The sequence below is a fragment of the Equus caballus genome, chromosome 14 (genome assembly GCF_041296265.1).
Source record: "Equus caballus isolate H_3958 breed thoroughbred chromosome 14, TB-T2T, whole genome shotgun sequence".
Classification (NCBI taxonomy): domain Eukaryota; kingdom Metazoa; phylum Chordata; class Mammalia; order Perissodactyla; family Equidae; genus Equus; species Equus caballus.
Window position 1 is genome coordinate 101952709 of NC_091697.1, and position 24992 is coordinate 101977700.

The 24992-nt window shown below is 37.6% G+C and overlaps 1 protein-coding gene across 2 annotated transcripts in view; it reads right to left on the reverse strand.

Annotated features, from left to right (window-relative positions):
* Window positions 1-24992, reverse strand: part of JMY (junction mediating and regulatory protein, p53 cofactor) — a 104259-nt gene that overhangs the window by 44909 nt on the left and 34358 nt on the right. For both annotated transcript variants that reach the window (XM_023618108.2, XM_070234630.1), the window contains 2 exons: window positions 19477-19650; window positions 4644-4794 (listed from right to left, as the gene is read on the reverse strand). In XM_023618108.2, coding sequence (XP_023473876.1) covers window positions 4644-4794; window positions 19477-19650 — 325 coding nt within the window. The remainder of the gene's footprint in view (window positions 1-4643; window positions 4795-19476; window positions 19651-24992) is intronic.

Below are 24992 nucleotides of genomic sequence, written 5' to 3' on the forward strand. Positions count from 1 at the left end.
CATTCTTTCTCTTCTTCCTCTAGAATACCTATAATCCTTATGTCGCATTTCCTAATTGAGTCAGACATTTCTCAGAGAATTTCTTCATTTCTTTTCGGTTTTAGTTCTCTCTCCTGCTCCATCTAAAGAATTTTGATATTTCTGTCCTCTAGACTGCTAATCCTCCCCTTCATAATATCAGCTCTGTTATTCATGGAGTCCAGAGTTTCATCTCATCCACTGTGCTTTTCATCTCCAACATTTCTTATTGGTTTTTCTTTACAGTTTCAATCTCTTTTGTGAAGCATTTCCTAATTTCATTGAACTATCTGAATTTTCTTGTAACTTGTTGAGTTTTTTTATGATAGCTATTTTGAATTCTCTGTCATTTGGATTATAAATTTCAGGGTGCTTGTCATTTTCCTTCTGTCCTGGAGTACTAATATATATTTTTTCAATCTGTTTCATGGTGTGGATTTGTGCCTCCACATAGTGACAGTATCTGGTTGCAGATTCCACCTGCCACCACTGGGTGGTTGTCAAGACCTGTGTATTCTGAGCCCATGTGACCCCCAGCTCTCTTGCTCATAGCTGCTGCTTTTCTGTGGTATGCATGAGTGTTCTGGCCAACAAGCTGAGATGGAGCACCGGGCAGGGGGAGGGGTGCTTCCTTTTGCCTGCAAGATGCCAGGGGCATTCTTACTCTGCTCTTGCTGTCTGCTCTCCTGTGGTGCTGGCTTGATGAAGACAGGCCCACAATACCTTAGTCACCTCTGTATGGGGCTTTCCCACAGGCTTGAGGAAACTTGGAGAGTGAAGGTGTTCCTGCAGAGGGCCACCCCTCCCCCCCGCCACTCAGAGCTGCATGCAGTCCTGCGCCCTGGGTTGCTGCCATTAGGGGAGGGAGAGGAGATTCCCTTACCTTCTTCCACTTCTTCTGGGGGATCCAACACCACTGGCTGTGTGGGTCTCTCAGACGTCTTTTGTGTTGTGTGAAAGCCCTCTGTTGGTATATGAAGATCCTCTTCATCGTATCTTAGGTGAGAAGAGTCTAAGGGAAGAGCTCACTCTGCCATGATGCTGACTCAATCTCAGCATTTTTCACATTATGGGCCATAAAATTCTTTGATGCAGGGTGGGCTGCCACATGCAACATAGGATGTTTAACATAATCCTGGTCTCTATCTGCTAGATGCTAGTAACATGCTCTTTAGTTGCAACAACCAAAAATGTCTCCAGACATTGCTAAATGTCCTTTTGTGTGGCACAATCGACCCCAGTTCAAAAACACTGTTCCAGACTTTTAATATGGTGAATTATATTGATTGGTGTTCAAATACTGAACCAGGATAAACCCTGCCTTGGTCATGGTTGCTAATTTTTTAAAGCATTTTAAAAATATTGTAAAATTTGCTAATATTTCGCTTAGGATTTTTGTATCTATGTATGTGGGATACTGGTCCGTAGTTTTGGTTTTTTGTGCTGTCTTCGTACAGTTTTGGACTTAGGGTATTGCTGGTCTCATTTAATATAAATTGGAAGTCCTTCCTCTTCTGTTTTCTGGAAGAGATTGTGTAGAGCTGGTATTACTATTTGAATGTTTGGTAAAATTTGCCAGTGAAACCATTTGGGCCTGGAGAATTCTTTTTTGGAACATTTTAAACTACAAATCCAATTTCTTTAATGGTTATAGGGATACTCAGGTTATTTATTTCATCTTGTGTGAGTCATGGTAGCTTGTGTTTCTCAATGAATTGTTCCATTTTGCCTAGGTTGCTGAATTTGCATGCAGAGAGTTGTTTGCAGTATTCCCTTCTTATTCTTTTAATGTCAGCAAGCTCTGTAGAAATATCCCGTCTTAATATAATGTATTTTTAAATGAAAAATACTTTTGCATTTGATATGTACATGAAAGAATAGGAGATGAAGAATGGTGGCAGAGTAACAGAGTACACGTGATTTTCAAAATTCTTTAATGGCGTTATACTATCTTTCTAACAAAAATGAGGATGGGGAGGCAAATAGTATGGTTTACTTAAAACTTTCTAAGCTAATACTGACACCTGCTTAGCCAGAAATGCATATTTCAGGAACAGGAAAGTTGGCACACGTTAACGTTGATGGCTGAAACTATAAAAGGAGTTTAAAAAGTAACGATAAGCATCATGGGTGAGACACGTTTTCCAGCGTCTATGCACAAAATCACTCACATTAACATTAAAACAAAACGTATGGTTGACTAAAATATATCTTAAAAGAATGAAAGAAAGCACTTGTATCCAAATACTGTATTAACCATATTGCACCTATCTGAAGTATTTTATTAAATCTCAGATACAAACCACATTTACTTTACTCTTCAACAAACAGAAATCCCTAAGATGACTTGAAGATTAAAAAATAAAGCTCAAAACCTATTAAAAGGAATAACGTCCCTTTCACAACCATATTAACAAAAATAAAACATAAAATACCCAGAAGTGGGGGCTGGCCCGGTGGCGCAGGAGTTAAGTGTGCACATTCAGCTTCAGCACCCTGGGGTTTGCCGGTTCGAATCCCAGGTGCAGACATGGCACCACTTGGCAAGCCATGCTGTAGCAGGTGTCCCACATAAATAATAGAGGAAGATGGGCACGAATGTTGCTCAGGGCCAGTGTTCCTCAGCAAAATGAGGAGGATTAGTAGATGTTAGCTCAGGGCTAGTCTTCCTCAAAGGAAAAAAAAAAAAAGTCTAGGGGCCAGCCCAGTGGTGCAGCAGTTAAGTGCGCATGTTCCGCTTCAGTGGCCCAGGGTTCGCCGGTTCAGATCCCAGGTACAGACATAGCACTGCTTGGCACACCATGCTGTGGTAGGCATCCCACATATAAAGTAGAGGAAGACGGGCACAGATGTTAGCTCAGGGCCAGCCTTCCTTCGCAAAAAGAGGAGGATTGGCAGTAGTTAGCTCAGGGCTAACCTTCCTCAAATACAAACTAACAAAAAAACACATCCAGAAGTGAACTAAACAAGAAATGTGTAGAACCTAGATAAAAAACAAAAATGCTACAAAGCTTCCCTGAAGAAAACAGAGACAAACACATGGCAGGATATACCAACCACACAAATATTTTTCTCAAATTACCTTATCAACATAGAAATAAACCAAGAATTTACTCTTCTACATGAATATTAAAATCTTCTTGTCAAAGTCTAAGACATTGCAGTTCTGATCAGAATTACATTAGTTTGAAAAGAAATAATTTCAACTTTTAAAACAAAGATTACAATACTATCTTTGGAAGGAATAATTGAGCATAATCAAGAAAAATTTGAAAAGTAATGATGAGGGGTTACTTGATAAACTGGGTAATAAATTTTATTATAAAGCTACAATAATTACAGCACAAGGACAGAAGAAGCATATCATTAGAAAACAGTTCAGAAAGAAGTCCAGGTAGAGTAGGGTTTAACCATTTGGAGGAATACAGAAACTTACTTTAGAAAATGCAACAAGCTAAGTTAACATAAAGATTTAAAGAAAAATCATTCTTAAAAGCTGATGGTTTTTACAAATAAAATTTGTGTAATTAAAAGAAGTTAAAAGGAAATTTTGGAATAGATATTTGCAACAGATGTCAAAGAATTAATATATAACAATAATTTAAATATCAATGAATATAATATACAAAGCTCTTAGGGACACCAGAAAAAACCACCACCATGGAAAAACAGGCAAAAGATATTAACTGGAAAAAAAGAAGGGTATGAAAATACTAATTATTACATGAAAACAAAAAAGTTCAACACTCAGTAATAACCAAAGAAATGCAAAATTTAAAAACATGATACTGTTCTTCACCTATCAAATTGTCAGTTTTATTTTTTTAATGACAATGCCAAATGATGCTAAGGAATCAAGGAAGGCATTCTCATTCAGCACTGGCATTCTGAAGGAATAAAGCGCTTCAAGTGAAATTTTTAAGGAACCATGGATTTGCTGAAAGAATAGCCTGAATGCTAAACTATATAAATGCCACGTAGATGGACACGTTATTAAAATAAAATAATGAATAGCAGTGATTTTTAAACTGCCTATCAAGGAGCCATGGAAGGATTTCTGTGGCCACCTATGGAAGGGAGCTGGAAGGAATGGACCTTCACTGACCTTGCCCTATGTGTCTCTTCATTCGGCTTGTCCTGATTTGTATCCTTTATAAACTGTAATCCTAAGTATATGCTTTCCTGGGTTTTGCTAGTCACTGTGCGAATTATCGAACCTAAAAGGGCTGTGGGAACTCCTAAATTTGTAGCCAGTTGGTTAGAAGTGCAGATGCCTGGGGACTCCCCCAAATTTGCAAGCAGTGTCTAAAGTGAGGGCAGCCTTATTGGTGACTGTGTCTTTAAGCTGTGGGGTCTGCAACTGTGAACTGTTAGTGTCAGAATTGAACTTTGCTATACCAATATCCCATTACTATTATTTTTTTTAAGTATGGGGTATATGTAAACATATATGCCTAGAAAAAGACTTAAAGGATATACTTTAATTTGTTAGTAGTGATCTTCTTTAACTGCTGGGATGTAAGTGGTCTTTATATGCTTTTCTATATAACTACTGCAAACATAAAATACTTAAAGCGCTCATTTTCAAAAATACCTAACAAGGACAATTTTACTGGGAAACTCACCTTTTTGAGCTTTAGCTGTTATTTCAAAATATTTGACAGTTAGATCTTGAATTGAGAGCACAGCCATGTGAGCTTTCCGCTGCCAGTCAGCATCTTCTTTTTGTAGACTTTCAATTCTTCGGGGACCCAGATAGTCATTCTCCATGGAAATCTTGAGAGAAGAGAAAGAAAAATTAAGAAGTTCGTTTCTTTCTTTTATTCATTCCTTAAATATTTACTGACTGTTTACGTATCATGCATTGTGCCTGGGGCTAAAACAAATATTTGTTTTCCCTGCTCTATAGTAGAAGCAATTAATTTACAAAACAAGTAAATGAACAATAACATTGAAGATAGCTGACACAGAAATTTGTTCCCCTTTCCTCCTCCTCTACCTTCTTTTTCATCCTTCTCTCCTCCATTCATATATATACAAAGGACACAGAGCAAAATGTTAAGACATTATTTTTAGGTACTGAAGTAAGAAGAAATTTATTTCCTCCTTTATGATAATTATATTTTCAGGTTAAGAATTATTTGTGCCAATAAAATATTTATTTACTAACTGACAAATAAATGCAATAATTGAAAATTCAGATTTTAAGACTGAAAATATATAAAAATCAGTTCAGCTACTTACTGAAGGACTTTGGATAAAAACAACAGAGAAAAATCAGCTATGTATTATTTACAAGAGTCACAACTAAAATAAAAGGACAAAGGAAAGTTGAAAATCAAACGATGGACAGGGGTATACCACGTGAACACTAAAATAAAATTCACAGAAGTGACACTAGTAATATAAAATATAAAAGCACCACACAGGTATGTTTAACACGTAAGAAAGGTCCAATCCAGCAAGAACAGCAATGGATCCTTTGCACACTCCAGCCTTCTTTACCATATACAAGACCGCTAAAAATTAAACGAGAAGTTAGTAACACCATATTAGGATGATGGAAAAAAACACTATAGCGAAAAATGTTAAGCCACACATGGCACACTTTTAAAAAACTGATCAAGTATTATAACCCACTAAAAAATTTGTAATAAACTTTAAAAGTAGAAATAATACAGACCATATTCTCTAAATGGTATAATAAATACAACTTAAAAGCACAGTCTAAAACTAAAATAAAATTTTAATCACCTGGAAATTTAACACTCAGAGGAAGGAAACGTTTGGTTTTAGTCTTGAAGCAACAATATACTGCTCCTTAATCAAATGAAGAGTCTTCCAGATAGAGGGAAAAATATATGAAAGAGCACTTAGTATAGTGTTCAGCACACAGTGAGCAATTTATTAGCAGTGTTAAGGGGGACAATGGCAAGGCAGAGAGAGGGGTCAAGTCAGAGAGAGTGACTCAGGTTATCAGGAAAAAATATGTACGTGGAATTGCCATTTCCTCAAAAAGTAAACAATGAAGAAGAGCTGATTTTAAAGGGGAGAAGACCAAGGATTTCATTTTGCATATGGTAAGCTTGACTTTGCAAAGGTCGTGCCCAGAGATATAAATCTGGCTATCCTTGACACACACAAAGGCATTTAAAGCCATGAGAGTGAATGAGATCATCTAAGGAAGTCATGAGAAAAAGCTCATGACTGAATCCTAAGGAATTCCAACCCTTTGAAGTGGGTGAAGAACCTACAGAAATCAAATGGGGGGTGCGGTGGGGGGAGTACCAGAAAAGCACGGAATCACATAAGGAACAAGATTCAAAGGAGGAGAAATCAACTCTGTCGTTTAAACACTCCCTAGGGGTCATATAGGATGACAACTAGTATCCATGGACCTAACAGCATGAGGATCACTGAACTTAGCAACAGCAGTTCTGGAGGACAGGCCAACTCCCTTTGCTATTAACTCCCATCACATCTTCAGATCTCAGCTCAATTACTGGTTCCTGGAAGTCTTCCCTGACTCCCCATTACAAGCTCTTCAGTGCAATACATATACTTTTCCTTCCTAGCACTTACCACAATCATACTTGATAGTATTTTGTGAACTTAAAAATACTGACTGCTTCCCCCTCCAAAAGTTCCATGAGGGCAGAGAATGCATAGGTTTTTTGCTTTTCATGAGCACACTGCTTGGCATGAACTAGGCAATCCAAAATATTTCCTGAATGATTGAACGAATAAAAAATTCACTTCCAGACATGTTTTTAATGAGAGGAGAGAAATGTAGACACATGTATAAATAAATACTCTTGAGAAATTTGATTGAGTGAACAGAGAACAAAGGGTGGCGCTGAAAAACGATAAGGCTTAAGAGGAGGCCTTTTGATTTTTGTTTTATTTTAATAGGAGATGGTGGAGCAGGCTGAGTGGTGGTAAGAAGTATCCAGCAGAGGGAGAATCTAAAGATGCAGGAAAGAGATGGGGCTAATCAGAGTAGGGAAGTCCTTGAGAAGAAAATGGGAAGGGACAGGGTGCAGAGTCCTGGTGTAGGGATGTGCTCTTGGTAAATGGAGGGACAATTCCTCCACGGGCACAAAGAAAGGGAGGTTTTGGATTTGGCAGAGGTAGGATAAGGCGAACTCTCTTTTGATGATCTCTGTTTTCCCCTGTGAAGAAAGAACCTAGATAAGAATAGACTGGCTTAGGACAAGGAAGGAGAGAAGACAGAAAATAGCCGCTTTTAGATGGTAGGATAACAAGCCATTTAGAAAGAGTCATTAAGTAAATATTAAAAATGAGACTTAACAAGGGTTAGTGTAGTCACGATGAAATAGGCAAACACTCATACACCACTAGTGGAATTATAAGTGGATTAAAATCTTTTCTGGGAGGTATTTTATGACATCATACTCTTTGAGGGTACTCAAGAAAATATCTTCAAATAATGATAACCAAAGATGTACACTGAAATGTTATTTGAAACAAAGGAAAAAAATGGATCCCAGATACCTAATAGTTATGTATGATATACCCATAAAATAACAATTCTGTGCTAAAAATAATGCTTATGAAGTTTTTAATAACCAAGGGCAATGATTATGCTATAATATTAAGTGAAGACACATCAAAATCATAGATACAATTTCAATTACATAAAGGAAGAATGTCCAGAAAAAAGACAAAACATAAAACGTATTATTATTAATAGCATCTTCTGGTGGTGGATTATGGGTGATTTTTTTCTTCCTGTTTAAAATCTGCACCTTCCAAATCTTCTTTACTGTAAATATATTGCTTTATAGTCACGAACAAGAAAAAGTGCTTTCATCTCTTCTTGGGTTCAAAAGCCATACCAACTAGACAGGCTGAAGACACATTATCGCAGAGGTTTCCTGTTTCTAGTCAAGCAAACAATGAGCTCATGTTTTCACATACAAGGCCCAGCAAGAGGCAAAACTATGAGAGTTACCTCTTTTTTCCAGTGTGGGGGAGAGAGGGGAAGTGGAGATATGATGAGAACCTAAATGTCTTCCTTAATAGTTAGAAAACAGAATTGTGAGAGCTCCATTTCTGGGACTATAAACACAATGCCAAGCAAAGACAATTAAGCCAGTAGCAGCAGCTTGGATTCTTGATATAGGATTCCCTGCTCATCTGGACGGGAATTTTTTTTTTTAATTCTCAGAAGATGATTACTATATTTCTAGTCTCAGACCACAGGAGTCACACTTACATGATGCTACTAGATATGGTTGACTTTATTTCTCCTTTTAGACTTTCCCATGGCTAGTATTTGGAAATCACTTCAATTATATAATTTCAATAAACAGACCGCTGTACTAGGTGCTTCAGGGGATACACATATGAGTAAGACACATATTCTTCTCCCAAGAAACTTACAGTCTAATTGGGGGGTGGGGTGGGGAGAGATATCTGTGATGCAGAAATCTGTCTTGAAATTAGGAGACCTGGCTCTACTTAGTAACTGTGAAACCTTTGACAAATCTTTTAACACAATTATTCACCCAAAACGATGCTGTTTTACATCTGCTCAGGGCCAGTATTGCACTAGACACTAGGGACAGCAAGATATTCAGCCTAGCAAAGACAAAGACACCCAGACAAAGAATTACAACACAGTATGGAAAATGTCATGGCACACTACACCTAAGATACTATGGGGAGCACCAGCTATGGAGGTTGGGGTGCAAAGGCTGGGCAGACTTTCTAATGGAAATGATGAGTAAGTGGATTCTTAAAGAACAAGTAGAATTCTAGCCAGGTATTAAAGATGGTGGGAGTGTCTCCAGGTAAAAGGAATAAAGGTATTTAAGACTTTTAAGGAAAAGGAAAGGTTTGCGGGGAGAGAACACACTTGGCTGCTTAGATCAGGACAGACTTTAGTGAGGTTCATAAGTGAGGGGGGCGTTGAAGGAGGGGTGGGATTTTGACAGGTACATATGAAGTATACGGGAAAGAGAACCATCCAAAAGGCATAACAGAGGTAACAATTAACGTGAGCAAAAGCCTAGACGCAGGTAAGTTCAGTGCGTGGTAACAGAGAGCAGTCCAGCATGGCTGGAGGTTAGGTAAAACAGATAAAGGTAACGGAAGACAAAATTAGAAAAGTAGGCTGTGACCATCACAAGGAGGCCTTTAAACGTCAGGCTGAGCAGTTTACACTTAATTTGATAGGCAACAGGAAACCACTGTGGGATTCCTAGCAGTACGTGGCATATTTAGACTTTGGCTTAGATTTAAGGGTTCTGGAAGCCTTGTTTACTATTATAACAAAACCATCATGGTTTGTGCTTTCTTTTGTCGTGATTACCTCTGATTTTAAAACACGTGCATCAAAAAGCCTCAGATTAGCATTCACTAGTATGCAATAGAAATTTAATAAACTCAACACTGCAGCCCAAATTTTAAACCCTTACTCAGCATACTATGATAAAAGTCCTTTTCAATGACATGATTAAACTTCGGCCCCTTTAAAGAACTTGGATGTTTATTGTCCTGAAGACCACAAGCTAGGTTACTACGTTGTTTTCCCTAACTTTAATAGTTTGAAGATGTACGTAAATTCTAGTCTATCGGCTCTAGGTTCAGCTTTCTGCCTTGCGATGCTAGGGTTCGGGCTCTGCAAACCACATTAGGCTTTGCCAGTAGTAAGGGTTGGAGGCGATCTCAGAGCTGGAGGAGGGAGACGGGATTTGCTTCTTCCTATCTGCATCACTTGATTTTCCTGTTTGCTGCTCTTATCAGCGTCATCCCAGGCTCGCTTCTTCACCCCAGCATCTGCAATTCCTTCCTGAAGCGGTTAAGAGAATCCATTTCGCAGTTTTCCACCTCTGTAGAACTAGACTGCCTGCGCGCCGCCCCCCAGACCAACCAGCAGCAGCCTGCTGGTGCCCCACCCCAGAGATCTGGGCCTCTCCACTGAGCTCAGACCCGGCAGCACAAGACGAGCAATGCTGTCTTCCTCAGAGGGCAACTCCCAAGGGCCCTCCTCTACACTACGCTTTTAATAATCACCATCTGTTTGTATTCTCAATCCTAGGAGTGGTGACTGTTGTTGCAATTGTTAATTCTGATATTTTAGAGCTTCCTTCCTGCCTTAACTATCTAGTTAACAACTCTATTCCTAATTAACAATTCTTTATACTAAATTCCCTCTGTTGAAGTAACTGGTTTGATTTTCCAAACAGACCCTAACAATGAAACAGAAATTTAATAAACAGAACAAGTAGTGTTCAAGATTCAAAAATCTCAAGTCAGAACACTAAGATAGAAATCTTTCTCACTTGCATGGCTAAACAATGTACAGAAGTGAGAAAAACTTGTATTATGGCTTTTTGAAAAGAAAAAGTAAAAAGTAAAAAAACTGCTGGTAATTATTTGAAGATAACTTGTACTTTCATGTTGCATTATCTTTACTTTCATTGTACATATATATTCAAATATACAGAACATAAACATGCTCTCTATGCTTTTTTAATGTTTTTTTTTTAACTGACTTGTGAAACTCAGCAGCTAATGCTACAGCCAACTGTTTAAAAATGTGTTTATAGTGTCTTGTACCTAAGACATTAAGCTAGGATCCTAAGTTCTTTTCCTAACTTGGCAAATTTGAAGATGTACAGCACTGGTCAGCTGGATCATGTGCTAAAACAATGACACTTCTGTTTTCAATTTCAGAGCTAGAAAGAAAACAGTGCCTGTTTTTAACATGGAAAAAAGTATGTGTCAGTTTAGGTAGCTAGGATAGGGAGACTAGTTTATAAATACAAATTCTTGGCACGAAATTCTTATTATAAAGTACATCACTTGCTTGGATATTTGAGTTTTATGTGAGGAACTTAAGTGTTATTCCTGTCTATTGTTGGGATAGTGAAAAAGAAAAAAAGACAACTCAGATTTTTAGGTGAAACAAACGCCAAGATAAATTCGTGAATACACTGAGGTAGCAGTACCCTTACTGCAAATTTTCCAGGCCCAGGAGTCACTTGAAGGTGACTCTTGGTTAACATAGTAACATGATTAGATTCAGCACCATCTATTCACATATTTTTATATTCAAAGCAAATAATAAAAGTAACACTCTCAGGAAAGAGTGTGATGAAATGAAAAGGTGAGGAAAACCAAAGGCAAGGAAACCAAAGAAAAAGTAGCTCAGATAAGAGAAAAGTACCTTAATGGATAGTGGTGGCACTATATAGTTCAGTGTGCATGCTATAGCATATAACGGTCCAATGATGTAAAAACTCACTCTGCACAAAAGCACTCAACCAAGGGAGCAGAGTGGAGACTGATATCCAGCCTGAGCTTTGCCAAGCCATGTGTACTGCCGCATCTGCCCAGAAAGAGGCCGTTCTCTAACTTGTCTACTGGGGTAGGGAGTAGGGGTAGGTGTCTTTTTCTATTTCACACAAAGACAACTACAGATTTGCTTGGTCCTGGTGGGGGCAGGGGGAAGTGGAAGAAGAAGAGCACATTCAAGATTTAACTAAGAGATAATTGGCAAAATGAGGTGACTGGCTACAAAGGCAAGGGAAGAGTTGAGGGTGCCTTCTTCTATTTTCTAGCTTATTTACTTTCAGTAAAAATTAAAGGTATGTTGGACAGTATGTTTGAAGTTCTTATAATTGATCCAGGAAGATGATCAGTAGGACAACTCACTAACTGACCCTGACTCATTAAGACATGGCTTTAAAAATCTAGAGGACCGGGGCTGGCCCTGTGGCTGAGTGGTTAAGTTTGCACGCTCCGCTTCAGCGGCCTGGGGTTTTGCTGGGTGAGAACATGGCACCCCTCTTCAGGTCACGCTGAGGCAGTGTCCCATATGCCACAACTAGAGCGACCAACAACTAAAAAATATACAACTACAACTATGTATTGGGGGGACTTAGGGAGGAAAAACAAAAAAAGAAAAGAAAAAGATTGGCAACAGTTGTTAGCTCAGGTGCCCATCTTTAAAAAAAAAAAAAAAAATCTAGAGGGTCATCTAGTTTAAATCTCATTTTATGGATGAGAAAACTGAAGCCTGGAGACTGTAACTCAGAGTTTCAGTGTGCTCCATCCTTTAGCTGTTTCAAGATTTATCAGACTTGTGGTTCTCAATCTTTAGTGTGCAGCATATTCACCTGGAAGGCTTGTTAAAACCGATTGCTGAGCCCCATCCCTAGAGTTTCAGGAGAGGAGAGTGGAGGTGAAGCCTAAGAATCTGTTTCTAGCAAGGTTCCAGGTTCATCTGGTCACATTTTTGAGAACCAACATATTAGACTTAGAGTCTGAGTGCTGGTGTACATCTCAGAAAGATTTCCAGCCTAAAATAATGTTGGGTAGGGAGGAGTCGCTTAATGCTTATAGATAAGACAGAGGGTTAGTGAAAAATCTTCGTCAATTTCTATTTTTCTAAATATAAAATGAAGACTATTTAAAATATATTTAATATAAAACATCATGTGGTGGGGCTGGTCCCCTCCCCTAGTGATTAACTTTGGCATGCTCTGCTTCGGCAGTTCGGTTCTTGGGCACAGACCTATACCACTCATTGGTGGTCATACTGTGGTGGTGACCCACATACAAAACGGAGGAAGACTGGCACAGATGTTAGCTCAGGGTGAGTCTTCCTCAGCATGCATGCATAAATAAATAAATAGAATGTCACAGAGTAAGTTTATTAGGTATTAATGTGATAAAATATTAAATATATAAATACATTATACATTTGGGGTGCCAAGTTAACTTCTTTCCTATCATACTTCATATCTAGGTTAATGAAACTACTGGAAATTAAGTTCTTTTTTGAAGAGACTAAAGAATAAAAGTCCAACTCCATAGGATGCGATAGCATTCTAGCTCCTCACCACCCTTCCTCTCATCACCTACAAATCCTGAGACCCAAGGCATATCAAATAATTCATACCCTGTGGTGTAACCACAACAGTAGGCTTTGCACTCTAACAGACACACGTTTCAATTCCAACCATGCCAGTGACTGGCATCCACCAATGGTGCTGGGTGGGTGTGATGAGTCAGTAATTTGTTTCAGTAATTTATCATGATTAAAAGCACCAAGTACTGTGCCTGTTCGCTATACCATTCCTATTTTTATATGTATCTCTATCTGGAAGATTCTCAATTCCAATCTCCAAGACAGACAGACATACTCACTTCCTGCTGAATTCTTATTCATTCTTCAACAGTCAGGCTCCCGATAATCTCTTTTTCCTTTTATCTTCAGGCAGTGTTGATAACCCCATTTTGTGTGCTTCTACATAAACTTGCACTACTACTCATTTATTTTTCTTTTAAAAAAAAAATCATCTTTAATTATAATTTACATACAACACATACCCATTTTAAGCGTAAATTTTGACAAATTTATATACCCATGTAACAACCACTATAATAAGATTTAGAGCCCATCAATCACCCCAAAGGATTCTGTTATAAATGCTACCTCCCTCTCAGTCTCCCCTGCCCCACCCCAGGCAACAACTGTTTAGCTTTCTGTCAGACTAGATCAGAGCAATCATTTCTAGAATTTCACGTAAATGGAATCATACAGTTTATACTCTGTGTCTGGTGTTTTTGCTCAGCATAATTCTTTTTTTTTTTTAAAGATTTTATTTTTCCTTTTTCTCCCCAAAGCGCCCCCGGTACATAGTTGTATATTTTTAGTTCTGAGTCCTGCTAGTTGTGACATGTGGGATACCACCCCAACATGGCCTGATATGTGGTGTCATGTCCACACCCAGGATCCAAACTGGCGAAACCCAAGCGGAGTGTGCGAACTTAACCACTCGGCCACAGGGCCAGCCCCAAGCATAAGTTTTTGTAAGCTATTTTATTAGGGTTTAATTTACGTACAATTAAGTGAATCCATTTAAAGTGCTCAATTTGATAAGCTGTGATAGCTGTATCTATCCAAGAAACAACTACTACAACCAAGATGCATATTTCTATCACCTCCAAAGATTCCCTGTGCCCCTCTGCCATCCATCCCTTCACACAGTATCTACACTCTTTCGTACCTGGCTTCTTCGACTTAGCATGACTTTGAGATCTATCCATGTTGTTGTGTCTATCAGTAGTTAATTTCTTTGCATTGCCAAGTATTATTTTATTATATGGAAATACTACATTTTGTTTATCCATTCACCTCTTGATGTTATTTGTGTTGTTCCACTTTGGGGTTACTGTGAATAAAGGTGGCATGACCATTAGTGTGTAGGTCTTTTTTGTGAAAAGACAGTTTTGTTTCTCTTGTATAAATAACTAGGAGTTGAATAGTTGAATTGTAAAAGTACGTACATGTTCAACTTTTGAAGGAACTACCAAACTGTTTTCCAGAGTGGTTGTACCACTTTAAAATTCTGCTGGCAATGTACGAGAATTCCAGTCATTCTACATCCTCACCAGCTCTTGGGAACAGACACTTTAATTATACTCATTCTCATGGATGTGCAGTAGTATCTCACTACAATTTTAACTTGAACTTCCCTGATGACAATGTTGAGCATGTTCCCACATACTTATTAGCCATTTAAGTGTCTTTAAATATTTAGCCCATTTTTTTATATTTTGGTTTTTGTCTTATTGAGCTGTAAAGCTCCTTTTTCAGATATATTACAAGTATTTTCTCTCAGTCTGTAGCTTGCTTTCTCATTTTCTTAACAAAGAGAAAAGTGTCTAATTTTAGTGAAGTCGAATTTATCAATTTTTAGTTTATGGCTCAAGTTTTCTGCATCCTATCTAAAAAAACTTTGCCCTTCCCTCTCAAAGATGGTGAAAACCTTCTCCTCTGTTTTCTTACATAAGTTGTATAGTATGAGCTTTTATGTTTAGGTCTAAGATAGATTTCAAGATAGTTTTTGTGTATGGTATGAGATAAAAACTGAAGTTCATTTCTTCTATGTGGGTATGTAGTTGTTCTAGCACCATTTGTTGAAAAGATTATTCTTTTCCCCAGTGAAGCGCCTTGCCACCTCTGTGGAAAAACGAGCTGACCACATAACCATGGGTCTATTTCTGGATTCTATGGTGCTCTGTCGATTTCCGTGATTATCCTATGCCAATACCACATTGTCTGGATTGCTCTAGCTTTTTTCAGTACATTGTGAAATCAGGTAAGGTAAGTCCTCCGAATTTTGTCTTTTTCAAAATTGTTAAAGCTGTTCTAGGTCCTTTGCCCTTCCATATAAATTTTATAGTCAGCTTGTCAGTTTCTTAAAAAAAAAAAAAAAACCTTACAGGAATTTTCATTTGAATCTATAGATTAAGTGAGAACTGATATCTAAACATTATTGAGTCTCCCAATGTATCACCGTGGTCCGGTTCTCTGTTTATTGAGGTATACTTAATCTCTCTCAGCAAAGATGTGTAATTTTCAATATACAGGACTTTTATATATTTTAGTTAAGATCTATCCCTAAACATTTCATGTTCAGAGATGCTAATATAAATGATATTTTAAAAAACTTTAATTTTGTTTCATTTCTAGACGACAGAAAATGCAAGTGAATTTTTAATATTGACCTTGTAGCTAAACTTACATATTATTTCCAGTAGCTTTTCTTTAGATTTCTTAGGATTTTCTATATACATGATAACGTGATCTACAGAAATAAACAAAGTTTTACTTTCTCCTTTCCAATTTATATGCTTTTTAAATTTCTGTCCTGAATTACTAACTATGAACTCCAAAAAAATACTGAATAAAGTGGTGAGAATACTTGGCATGCCATGCTGTGGCAGGCATCCCACATATAAAGTAGAGGAAGATGGGCACAAATGTTAGCCCAGGGCCAGTCTTCCTCAGCAAAAAGAGGAAGATTGGCAGCAGTTAGCTCAGGGCTAATCTTCCTCACAAAAAAAAAAAAGAAAAGAAAAGAAAGGAAAAAAAAAAAGTGGTGAGAATAGACAATCTTGCCTTGTTCCCAATCTTAGGGGAAAGAATTCAGTCATCCACCATCATGTATGATGTTAGATAGGCTTTTCATACATGCCATTTATCAGGTGGAGGAAGTTCTCCTCCCTTCCTAGTTTGTTGAGTTTTTATCATGAATAGGTCATGAACTTTGTCAAATACTTTTCTGCATCTGTAGAAATAATATATTGGGTTTTTTTCCCTTTATTCTGATAATACGCTGAATTATGTTGATTTATTTTTGAATGTTAAATCAACTTTGCATTTCTGAGATAAACTCTAATCACAGTATATCATCCTTTTTATGGATTACTGGATCTTACTTTTTAATACTATGTTAAGGATTATCACATTTAAGTTCATGAGGGATGTCTGCCTATAGTTTTCTTTTTTCAGTAATGTAATCTGATTTTGGTATCAGGATAATGCTGGCTGCAAAAATGAGTTGGGAAATATTCCCTCCTTTGTTTTCTGAAAGAGTTTGTGTAGGACTGGTATTATTTCTTCCTTAAATGTTTGATAAACCCTCCAAAGATGTCATCGGGACCTGGAGTTTTCTTTGTGGGAAGGTTTCAAATTATGAATTCAACTTTGTTAATATAGGGCTACCAAAATTTTTCTTTTTCTCCTTAAATACATTTGATAATTTGTATTTTTCTAAGAAATACATTCATTTTGTTTAAGTTGTAGAATTTTATTGGCACAAATTTATTCATATTCCCTGTTTAATATCTGTAGAATCTGTAGCAATATTTGCACTTTCCTAATATTGATACGTGGCTCTCTTTTTTTAAAACTCAATTTAGCTAGGTCTATAAAAATATATGGAGATTTTCTTCCAAATAACCAGATTTTGGTTTCACTAATTTTTTATCTATTGTTTATTTCCTTTTCATGGATTCCCACTCCTTTTTTTGTTTGTTTGTTTAACTTTGGGTTTAACTTGCTCTCCTTTTTTCTAGCTGCTTAAGGTGGAAGCTTGGATAATTGATTTTAGACCTTTCTTCTCTAAGAAGCACTTAAAGCTATAAACTTCTCTATAACACAGCTTTAGCTTTATCCTCTGATATCTTGTCAAAGGTTCAGGTTGAAATTTTAGGGGCCAAAGGTTGTTCATTTCCCAGAAAGACATAGATAGGAAATAAGCAACAAAAAGAACATCCTTAAAAGAAAAATCTCAGAATGGAATAAGTCCTCCCAGAAATGGTAATGACTCCTGCCAGTGTGTATTAGGCTCCTCACGGGGCAGTCATTTCTGGGATCTGGCAGCACTAACAATTTGGAGTAATAAAAATCGCTGTAGGGTGATACTTAGAACAAGCATTTATAATACCATCAATTCAAGGCATTTCCTTCTTAGTGGCACTTAAGAAAATAATATACCACTAGAGTAAGTCTGAATATTAAAGATACTACAATAGATATAAATACACAATTGCTTTCCCTACCTTACTTTTTTTTTAATTGATGACTGATTAGCTCAGTGCATACAACACACATCACACCAATGGCACTGCTGTCAAGGTGAAATCTTACTCTATTTTAGGCACCCATTCTGTACCTTGATAATACAAAAGCTACTAAATAGATCTTAGTAAATTAAGATTCAAAGATTAATTTGAAAGTTTGTGCCAGAGAAATATTTTTATTAATTAAGCTAGCCTGATGATAACACAAATGGATTTTAAAACACAGAAACAAATGCTCCAATTATGAGTCAGCTGGCTGTAAATTATCTTCACAAAAACTAAAATATTTCTATGGCAGACATTCACACAGTAATACCACATAAAATAAGTAACACGTTTTTACTACTACGTGTAAGAAATACTTTATCAAATTGATTATAATTGATTTTTTACTGAGTATGAATTTTCTAACTTAAAAGTAACCACTAACCAGTAATGCAGTTAAAAAAAAATTCTTTAGGATCAGAGACCTGAATTTGAATACTGTATCAGCTCCACCCCTTATCAACTGTGAACAAGTTACAAAAATCATCCCAGTATTAGTTTGCTCATATGAAGTAGGGATAATAAGAGCACCAATTAAATGTAAGGATTTAATGAGCTATTTTCTGTAACAGCACCATTTAACCCACTTGTCTGACACACTATACTGTATAAGCTCGCAAAATGAATCTAGGTGTTTACTAACAAACACTTCTAATTTAAAAGTTGACAAGAGAAAAGAAAAAAGAATAGTTATAGCTGATGGGGCATTTGAAGGGCAATGTCACAGAAAAATGTAGTAAAATGCCATTTTTACCTTTAAAAAAGTTTTAAGTTTTAAAAATATATCGTCTGTTCCTCCTCACCTATACCCTACCTCCCAGGAAAAACGGAGGAAGAAATGATGCTAGTAGACACTACAGTCTGACAAGCAGGTTCAATCAATTTGCTAATGTTAATATTCAATACAAACCGTGGTATAAAGTAAAACTGCATATAGATTACAACAGTCAATACTGAGCTGTACAGATTATGCCTGCTAAACACTGCAGCCTGGTCTAGAAGTCGGTGGGGCCTCCACGTCATTCAGTTCATTCCGGGCCTTCCAATCGAGTTCTCAACAGACAAACATCTACAGCTCATTTTTTTAAATTTGGAAGAAATTCTAGCATTTAAAAATTCTTAGTTACAAATTACCATTTTAACAAAAATGTCAAGTTTATGATAAAATTGACTGACAACCCATTATTTTTCAAAAGTATTAATAAAGAAGTGTACGTCAATTTTGTTACTAAGTCTGTGCTGTTCTATCTCCTGATTCATTAGCAAAGGGAAAAAAGACACACAGACATGCTTTACCTTCTTATAATTTTTCAAATATACTACTCATCCTTGTCCCCAAGCATAAAGTTCTCAGAATAACTGCTAATTTTTCTCAAATACACATTTCTTACATAACGTTGTTCTAATTTAACCCATTACACAAAAACACAATTTTAATGTCCTAGTGCAGCAACATTTCCATGTGAATTAAACATAGTAACATTGATTTGAGGTCAGCCATAAAACCAAACCCTTAAACACTTGCCTCAAAAAATGTAATACCTACTTTATATACATGAAAATTAAATGTCATGAATTTTAAATCTCCACCATTAAATCTTCAGAACCTTCAAAACAAGGTCTTCCCAAAACAAATGTTCCCAAAGCTTCTGGTAAAGAAACCTAGGATTACACAGTACTCCAAACACTAAAAGGCAGACAAGAGTAGAGGGAGAGGAGAAGTATAGGAAAAATGGGAAAATGGGGATCTCACTGTATTTACAACTTTACTTTCTAGGCCGTTCTCAATCCTGGCTACTCAGCAGAATCGCCTTTTGAGATGCTTTAAAATGACGTGCTCAGGCTGTATGTAACCCAAACCTACTAAACTAGAATCTTTGGGGAGTCACAGACCAGATATCTGCATCTTTAAAGAGCTCCTCTAGTAATTAAGAGGCATGGCCAGTCAGGCTGAGAACTATGGAACAGGCAGTCTACTATTTAGGTTTAAAAATATATACAAACCTTGATCTGCTGTCGTCGTAGCATGGCAAGTTCCCTCATGTCTCGGAATGGCTGTAGTAAATACTGATAGAGTTCAGTTGTGGCTTCTGCAAGGCTGCTGTAGGCTTCATCTTCCATCTGATACAAGTCCAGAAGCTCCACCATGCTCTCTGTATTCTTGTGCTTATCCAAGAGCTGTAGAACAAGAAAGTTTCACTACAAAGAAATCTGATAATAACCTATAAATACTTGATTTTAACTCCCTATCATCTCAGGACCTTGGAACCATGAAACCCAGAAGCACGAGGGAACAAAGAGCACTGACTGGTTTTCATCACTCATCTCCATGCCTCAGGTGTCTTACTACTCAAGACCACTGCCTGAATCACCCTTTTCAAGCGGCTTTTACCGTTTTATTCCTGTTCTCTGGATTTTTCTGGGACTGCATACTCTCTGCCTAGCCTTAACTCGTTAAAAAAATTTTTCTACCATCTGGTAGCTTTCTCTCTATTTATAAAAAAATATTTTTCGAGGGGGGCGGAGCAAAATGGCGGGGTGAGCTGACCCGGGATTCTCTCCCCTCCAAAATACAACAAAAGATTGGAAGAACTGAATTTCAGAGAACAAAAATAGTGCCAGCTCGTTAGAGACCTACAATTCCAAGAAGGCGGAGATCATAAACCTTGCTTACACCTTCGGAGGTGCTGGAACGGTAGGAGAGAACATCGCTCCCTCCCCCAGAGTCTGCGATCGCTGCGGCGTGGGTCGGGAAGGAGCGGGGGAGGGGCTGCGCAACCGGGGGATCATCCAGGACTCCTGCCGCTGATTCAGTGGAGACCCGCTGATGGGGGGAAAGCTTCCGTCCGTTAGGACCCCATAAATCAAGGGCCTTGGGAGACCAGAGAACAGAACTGATCTGACCCAGACCGGCGCGTGTAACAGCCCCTCCCCGCCAGCAAAGCCAGTGGGCGCAGCCATCTTGCCCCAAGCGGAGAGCTAACACACTGCTCTCGACCCCCATCTAGTGGCGACAGGCTGTAACTGCAACTGAATTCTACCACCATGAGAAAAAACCGCTCCTCTACCATCCAGCAATTTATAAAAGCCCCAGACCATTAGGAAAACAATAAAAACACAGAATTAAGTCCTGAGGACTTGGAATTAGGTAAACTAAGTGATAATGAATTCAGAGCAGCTATAAGCAAAAAACTCAATGAGGTAGAGAGAAAGCCGAGTTCTGGAGTTACTTCACAAAAGAGATTGAAATCATAAAGAAGAATCAAACAGAATTACTTGAGATGAAAAACACAATGCACCAGATAAAACAGAATACGGATTCCCTGAATGCCCGTGGACACAACATAGAGGAGCAAATCAGCATAATCGAGGACAGACAGGCTGAATGGCACCAGACAGAGGAAGAAAGAGAACTAAGAATTAAAAAAAATGAGGAAAATCTCCGAGAGATAATGGATTCAATGAGGAGTAAGAACATAAGGATCATAGGAATTCCCGAGAATATGGAAAAGGAAAATGGAGCAGAAAGTGTGCTTAACGAAATTATTGAAGAGAACTTCCCAAATCTAGGGATTAACAGAGAAATGTGTGTAGAGGAGGGTTTTAGATCTCCTAGATTTCTCAATGTAAAAAGAGCTACCCCAAGGCACATAGTAGTAAAGTTGGCAAATAGGAATGATAAGGAGAGAATACTCAGGGAAGTAAGGAAAAAAAAGAGAATAACCTATAAAGGAGCCCCTATCAGACTGTCAGCGGATTTCTCTACAGAAACCCTACAAGCTAGGAGAGAATGGAGCGATATATTCAAAGCTTTAAAGGATAAAAACCTTCAGCCAAGAAGACTCTATCCAGCAAGAATTTCCTTCAGATATGAGGGAGAAATTAAATCTTTTCCAGACAAACAAAAGTTAAGGGAATTTGTAACTAAAAGCCCTCCATACAAGAAATCCTCAAGAAGGCTCTCATACTTGAAAAAAGAAAAAAGGGAGAAAGGGGACACAATCCATAGACTAGGGAGACCAAACGATAGAACCACAACAGGATAGCAAATATTCAATTATAGCATTAGGGTAAAAATAAGGAAACTACCAAAACAAGGACGATCTTAGCACTCTAACTACAAATGAATAAGATGAGTTGGAATAAAAAATGAAAATAATTATTTAGGAGGGGAAGAGCAAAGGGTCTAAATCAGTATTGGTCAAGTAGGTAAGAGACCACCAGAGAATAGACTATATTATACACGAGATTCTAAATACAAACTTCAAGGTAGACACTAAAATAAAGTACAGAACAGAGTCACAAGTCATAAATAAGGAAAAATCTAAGAAACCCAGCATAAGAAATTGCAGTATTAAATGGGTAGGATAAAGCACACAGGAAAAGAAAAACAGGAAAACAAGATAATGAGCGACAGATTAACAGCATTAAGTCCACATGCATCAATAATCACTCTCAATGTGAACGGATTGAACTCTCCAATAAAAAGACACAGAGTGGCAAAATGGATTAAAGAACAAGATCCAACAATTTGTTGCCTCCAGGAAACACACCTCAGCCCCAAGGACAAACACAGACTCAGGGTGAAGGGATGGAGGACAATACTTCAAGCAAATAGCAAGGAAAAAAAGGCAGGTGTTGCAATTCTCATATCAGACCAAGTGGATTTCAAAATAAGACAGGTAAAGAGAGACACAGAGGGACAATGTATAATGATCAAAGGGACACTTCATCAAGAAGAAATAACGCTTATAAATATCTATGCACCCAACACAGGAGCACCAAGATTCATAAAGCAACTATTAACAGACCTAAAGGAAGATGTTAAAAACAACACAATAATAGTAGGGGACCTCAACACCCCACTCACATCAATGGACAGATCATCCAGACAGAAAATCAACAAGGAAATAGTGGAGCTGAATGAAAAACTAAAACAATTGGACTTAATAGACATATATAGATCACTCCACCCTGAAGGAGCTGAATACACATTCTTCTCAAGTGCACATGGAACATTCTCTAGGATAGACCATATGTTGGGAAACAAGGCAAGCCTCTACAAATTTAAAAAAATTGAAATAATAACAAGCATCTTCTCAGATCATAGTGCTATAAGGCTAGAAATTAATTACAAGAAAAAAGCAGAGAAAGGCACAAAGATGTGGAGACTAAACAACACACTACTGAACAAGCAATGGATCACTGAAGAAATTAAAGAAGAAATAAAAAAATACCTGGAAACAAATGAAAATGATACCATGCCATAGCAACTCATATGGGATACAGCAAAAGCTGTATTAAGAGGAAAATTCATTGCAATACAGGCACATCTTAACAAACAAGAAAAATCCCAAATAAGCAACCTTAAAGTACACCTAACTGAACTAGAGAAAAAAGAACAAATGAAGCCCAAAGTCAGCAGAAGGAGAGAAATAATAAAAATCAGAGCAGAAATAAATACTATTGAAACGAAAAAGGCAGTAGAAAGGATCAATGAGACAAAGAGCTGGATTTTTGAGAAGATAAATAAAATTGACAAACCACTAGCCAGACTTACAAAGAAAAAAAGGGAGAAAGCTCAAATAAACAAAATCAGAAATGAGCGAGGAGAAATAACAACAGACTCTGCAGAAATACAACAGATTATAAGAGAATACTACAAAAAACTATATGCCAACAGAATGGATAACCTAGAGGAAATGGATAAATTCCTGGACTCCTACAATCTCCCAAAGCTCACTCAAGAAGAGGCAGACAATTTGAACAGACCAATCACAGGGAAAGAGATTGAAACAGCAATCAAAAACATCCCAAAGAATAAAACCCCAGGACCAGATGGCTTTCCTGGGGAATTCTACCAAACTTTCAGAGAGGATTTAATACCTATCCTTTTCAAGCTATTCCAAAAAATTAGGGAAGATGGAACACTTCCTAACACATTCTATGAGGCCAACATCACGCTGATACCAAAACCTGACAAGGACACCACGAAAAAAGAGAACTACAGGCCAATATCACTGATGAACATAGATGCAAAAATTCTAAACAAAATTTTGGCAACCAGAATTCAGCAATTCATCAAAAGAATCATACATCAGGATCAGGTGGGATTCATACCAGGGACACAGGGATGGTTCAACATCCGCAAATCAATCAACGTGATACACCACATCAACAAACTGAGGAATAAAAACCACATGATCATCTCAATAGATGCAGAGAAGGCATTTGACAAGATCCAACAGCCATTTATGATAAAAACTCTGAACAAAATGGGCATAGAAGGAAACTACCTCAACATAATAAAGACCATATACGACAAACCCATAGCCAACATCATACTCAATGGGCAAAAACTGAACCCCATCCCCCTGAAAACAGGAACAAGACACGGATGCCCTCTATCACCACTCTTATTTAACATAGTACTGGAGGTCCTGGCCAGAGCAATCAGGCAAGAAAAAGGAATAAAAGGAATCCAAATAGGGAGGGAAGAAGTGAAACTCTCGCTGTTTGCAGACAACATGATCTTATATATAGAAAACCCCAAAGAATCCATTGGAAAACTGTTAGAAGTAATCAACAACTACAGCAAAGTTGCAGGGTATAAAATCAACTTGCATAAATCAGTAGCATTTCTATACTCCAGCAATGAACCAACAGAAAAAGAACTCAAGAATACAATACCATTCACAATCGCAACAAAAAGAATAAAATACCTTGGGGTAAATTTAACTAAGGAAGTGAAGGACCTATATAATGAAAATTACAAGGCCTTTCTGAGAGAATTGGATGACAACATAAGGAGATGGAAAGACATTCCATGTACGTGGATTGGAAGAATAAACATAGTTAAAATGTCCATTCTACCTAAAGCAATCTACAGATTCAACGCCATCCCAATCAGAATCCCAATGACATTCTTTACAGAATTAGAACAAAGAATCCTAAAATTCATATGGGGCAACAAAAGACCCCGAATTGCTAAAGCAATCCTGAGAAAAAAGAACAAAACGGGAGGCATCACAATCCCAGACTTCAAAACATACTACAAAGCTACAGTAATCAAAACAGCATGGTACTGGTACAAAAACAGATGCACAGATCAATGGAACAGAATTGAAAGCCCAGAAATAAAACCACACATCTATGGACAGCTTATCTTTGACAAAGGAGCTGAGGGCATACAATGGAGAAAAGAAAGTCTTTTCAACAAATGGTGCTGGGAAAACTGGAAAGCCACATGTAAAAGAATGAAAATTGACCATTCTTTTTCACCATTCACCAAAATAAACTCAAAATGGATCAAAGACCTAAAGGTGAGACCTGAAACTATAAGGCTTCTGGAAGAAAACGTAGGCAGTACACTCTTTGACATCAGTATTAAAAGGATCTTTTCGGACACCATGCCTTCTCAGAGAAGGGAAACAACAGAAAGAATAAACAAATGGGACTTCACAGATTAAAGAGCTTCTTCAAGGCAAATGAAAACAGGATTGAAACAAAAAAACAACCCA